General features: G+C 34.0%; 1 protein-coding gene across 1 annotated transcript; it reads left to right on the top strand.

Annotated features, from left to right (window-relative positions):
• Positions 1-2118: 2118 nt before the first annotated feature.
• LOC112635224 (olfactory receptor 6C1) lies at positions 2119-3170 on the top strand. The gene has a single exon (XM_025403244.1). The coding sequence runs from the start codon at positions 2152-2154 to the stop codon at positions 3088-3090; it is 939 nt and encodes a 312-aa protein (XP_025259029.1). The 5' UTR covers positions 2119-2151; the 3' UTR covers positions 3091-3170.
• The last annotated feature ends 1100 nt before the right edge of the window (positions 3171-4270 follow it).

A 4270-nucleotide genomic window follows, 5' to 3' on the forward strand; every position in this document is an offset into this window, starting at 1 on the left:
TTATTTAAGACATAACGTTTTGGACAGGATACCTTCCCATTCCCAAAGATTTTCAGCTCAATGGTTAGGAAATACTTTCTCCATAGAACAAAGCCTCATACAGCTTTCACTAAATGCTTTAGCTTTCACTAAATTTCACTAAATATATTATATATATTTATTTATGTAAATATAAATTATATAAATATACATATTTATAAAGCATTTAGAAAGATCATAAGTAAGTTAATACATATTAAGTTATATAAAAGTTATTAAGTTTAGATATTAACTTAATGCTCACAATAGCTCTATGAGATGCACTTGTATACAGTGGAAGAAACTACAGGTGAGGCTACTGAGACAGAGAAGTGTTAAGTGATTTTCAGATATAGTAAACAGGTTGGATTCATAACTAGATAACCTCACTCTTTTCTATGGAAATGTTTATGACAATATCATTTGTACTTTATTTTCAAAAAGAAAGAATTAAAAATTGCTATTTCAAAGCATGAATAAATAATTAAACAAATCTTGGAGAATACTTATGTATCATCTTTTTAACTGAGGGCATCCTTCTCAAATTAATATCATATTATTTACTTATTTATTTCAACTAGGAAGCAAAATGGCTTCTATAGGAATAAAAGTCATAAAATGACACATAGGTAGGCTGAAATATCATGAAATATTGTAAGATATTCACATGCAATAAACTTCAGTTTTGGGCTCTTCCAGCTTACATTATTCTATACTTCTTCCTCTCCTGTATTCCAGACATCTGAAGTTGTTCATGGCAATGGCTTAAGTATTTCCAGCTTTCAATAAAGTGGACATGGGAGTTGGAAAATCTGAATATTCACGAAAGTTGATCAATGGCATCAAGGTTAAATAAAATATGGAGACAAATCTCTAAAATTTAAAACATCTTAAGTGGTAACCAAAAACTTCAACTCAAGGCATGTACACAGACCAGGTGGTTTTTCAGTATGTCCAAAGAACGAAGAGAAGGTTAGAAGCTGTATAAAAAAGAAACGTTACTTATTACTCTTCAAGAAAGTTCATTGACACTGGTAAGGTTTAGGGGAGCTGCCAAGTTTTGATTGGTAAGTTAAGGCAATGAGTAAAACTACCCATAGGATCACAGCAGGTAATTTCAGCAGCTATTAGATAACACTGATTTCAGGTTACAGCAGGCAATTTCAGCAGTCAGGCTTACACAGAATTACATTCTTAGAGCAATGCCACGTTCCCTCTGTGCTTCTTACCCCCTGGCATCTTGAACCTGTGGTGGCTGGGTATGACAAAAATGACCCAACCCAATCCATACAATCAACTTTCACAATGGCTAAGGACAAAGAACTCACTTTAAAAAAAAAAACTAGGCCAGACGCAGTGGCTCATGCCTGTAATCCCAGCACTTTGGGAGGCCGAGGCAGGCAGATCACCTGAGGTCAGGAGTTCGAGACCAGCCTGGCCAACATGGCAAAACCCCGTTTCTACTAAAAATACAAAAATTAGCAGGGCGTGGTGGCACATGCCTGTAATCCCAGCTACTTAGGAGGCTGAGGCAGGAGAATCACTTGAACCCAGGAGGCAAAGGTTTCAATGAGCCAAGACCGCACCAGTGCACTCCACCCTGGGTGACAGAGTGAGACTCTACCTCAAAAACAACAACAACAAACAAAACAAAACAAAAAAAAGCAAAACAAAACAAACAAAAAACCTCAAGTATCTTCTCCATATTGAGAATTATCAGAGTAATCAAACTTTTACATAACTTGGAAACTTGTATAGGGATTGGTACAAGGATACAAAGGTGGTTCTGATTACAGAGGAAACTTATAGGCATGTCTCAGAAAGATAACAGGTGTTAACTGGAGTCAGCAAAGTCTGGTTTCAAATTCCTCCCCTACCATTTCCAACTGTGATACCAAACTTTTATTTTTAACCTGTCTTATGTGAAGAGTTTTCACCTGTAAAAGACTGGAAATTAAAGGACCACTGTTATTATTGGGTGGTGTTAAATTTCCCCTTGAAGTAGAAATGGCATACTATGTCAACCAAACTCCAGCTCTGTATTTGGATATTTGTTAATCCATAACTCTTCAAGTGTGTTACTTGTGCTTTCTCTTATAGGTCTGGCAGGGGAAATAAGTAAGCAACTGAAGAATGAGAAACCATACAGAAATAACAGAGTTTATTCTTCTGGGATTGACAGATGACCCAAAGTTTCAGGTTGTGATCTTTGTCTTCCTGCTCGTCACCTACATGCTCAGCATCACTGGGAACCTGACCATTATCACCCTCACCCTGCTGGATTCCCACCTGCAGACCCCCATGTATTTCTTCCTCAGAAATTTCTCCATATTAGAAATTTCATTCACAACTGTCAGTATACCCAAGTTTCTGGGTAACATTATTTCAGGAGATAAAACCATTTCCTTTAATGATTGCATAGTTCAGTTATTTTTTTTCATTCTCTTGGGAGTCACAGAGTTTTACCTTCTGGCTGCCATGTCCTATGACCGCTATGTGGCCATCTGCAAGCCTCTGCATTACTTGAATATCATGAATCGAAGAGTCTGCACACTGCTTGTTTTTACTTCTTGGCTGGTTTCATTCTTAATCATATTCCCAGCACTCATGTTGCTCTTACAGCTTGATTACTGTAGGTCTAATATTATGGACCATTTTACCTGTGATTATTTTCCCCTGCTGCAACTTGCTTGTTCAGACACAAAATTCCTAGAGGTGATGGGATTTTCTTGTGCTGTGTTTACTCTAATGTTGACTTTGGCATTAATATTTCTGTCCTACATATACATTATCAGAACAATTTTGAGAATTCCTTCTGCTAGTCAAAGGACAAAGGCCTTTTCCACATGTTCTTCCCACATGATTGTCATCTCCATCTCTTATGGCAGCTGCATTTTTATGTACATTAAACCCTCAGCAAAAGATAGAGTGTCCTTGAGCAAGGGAGTGGCAATACTAAACACCTCAGTAGCCCCCATGCTGAACCCCTTTATTTACAGTCTAAGAAATCAGCAAGTTAAGCAAGCTTTCATTAACATGGCAAGGAAGACAGTATTTTTCACAAGCACATGAAATGGTATGACGTGACGAATTAGAGGCACAGGAAAGGATAATACGAGTTTTCAGTAGCTTCTTCCAATCAAAATGGCCTCTTTGCAATCTTCTGCATCATTTTCTTTTTCCTAAAAGTTTGCAAGCATATTTATTTAATATATTTCTCATTCGACTGAAAATAATTTTATTGTGTCTTCCTGACATCCCCTCCTTTGAACAATTTTTTAAAATTACAAGATTCAAAAATATTTTGAAAACTAAAATTATTCTTGAGTTTTCTTCAAGAAATAAAATTATACCTAGATACATTGGAATGGCTTTATAAATATCAATCTGATATTCTACTTGTTATACACAGAACATACAGTTTTATAATTTTAATTTATTCTTATAGAAATTCCCTTCACTATGCTACTGGTGTTCTAGGAAATATGTAAAAGATATGATATAATTTTTTAAAAATGTAAGTTAATTCATTTGAAAAGCAAAAAAACTTTCATTACTCATTTTAATTTGGTATGTTTGTGAAATTAATCTATTAATAAAGAAAAGAAGCCTAGACCATTATCAATATATACTTTTTTGTTATAAGTGCTAAGTGGATCTCCATATTTGTGAATCCCATAATATTCTCTCTATAGAATGACAGATGATGAATAGACACATACACAAATACATATACAGATTTCATCCAACATAGAAATATAGTTATTTATATAACTATATATAATATATAACTAAGATATGTTAAGTTTCTGTGAGTGGAAAATAAGCTTCTTTCTATCATTACCTAAAAGTAATATGTAAATCTTCTTAAATTTTAGACTAGTTTAAAACAGGATATGTATTCAAACTATTTTGTACCTGAACAAAATTATGTAAGGTTTAGTTTTATACAAAATAAAAGCTTCACAACGAAGCAAAAGTTTTTTAGTATATCTAAAATTATGATTTTCATCTGTTAAAATTTTGCTTCCTTGTACTTAACATCTTAATAAATGTCTAAAGTATGCAAGCAAGATGAGTGTGTGTGTGTGCCCATGATTTCAAAAGCTGAAATAAGAAGTAATGATACTAAAATACTGTAAATTTTATTGACCACATTTTTAAGTAATAGAAAACAAATTATAATTTTAATCAGTGATACAAATTTTTTAAAGATTTTTGTGCAATATATTCAACTGGGAGACTAAGAACA

Source organism: Theropithecus gelada, chromosome 11, assembly GCF_003255815.1.
Source record: "Theropithecus gelada isolate Dixy chromosome 11, Tgel_1.0, whole genome shotgun sequence".
Lineage (NCBI taxonomy): Eukaryota > Metazoa > Chordata > Mammalia > Primates > Cercopithecidae > Theropithecus > Theropithecus gelada.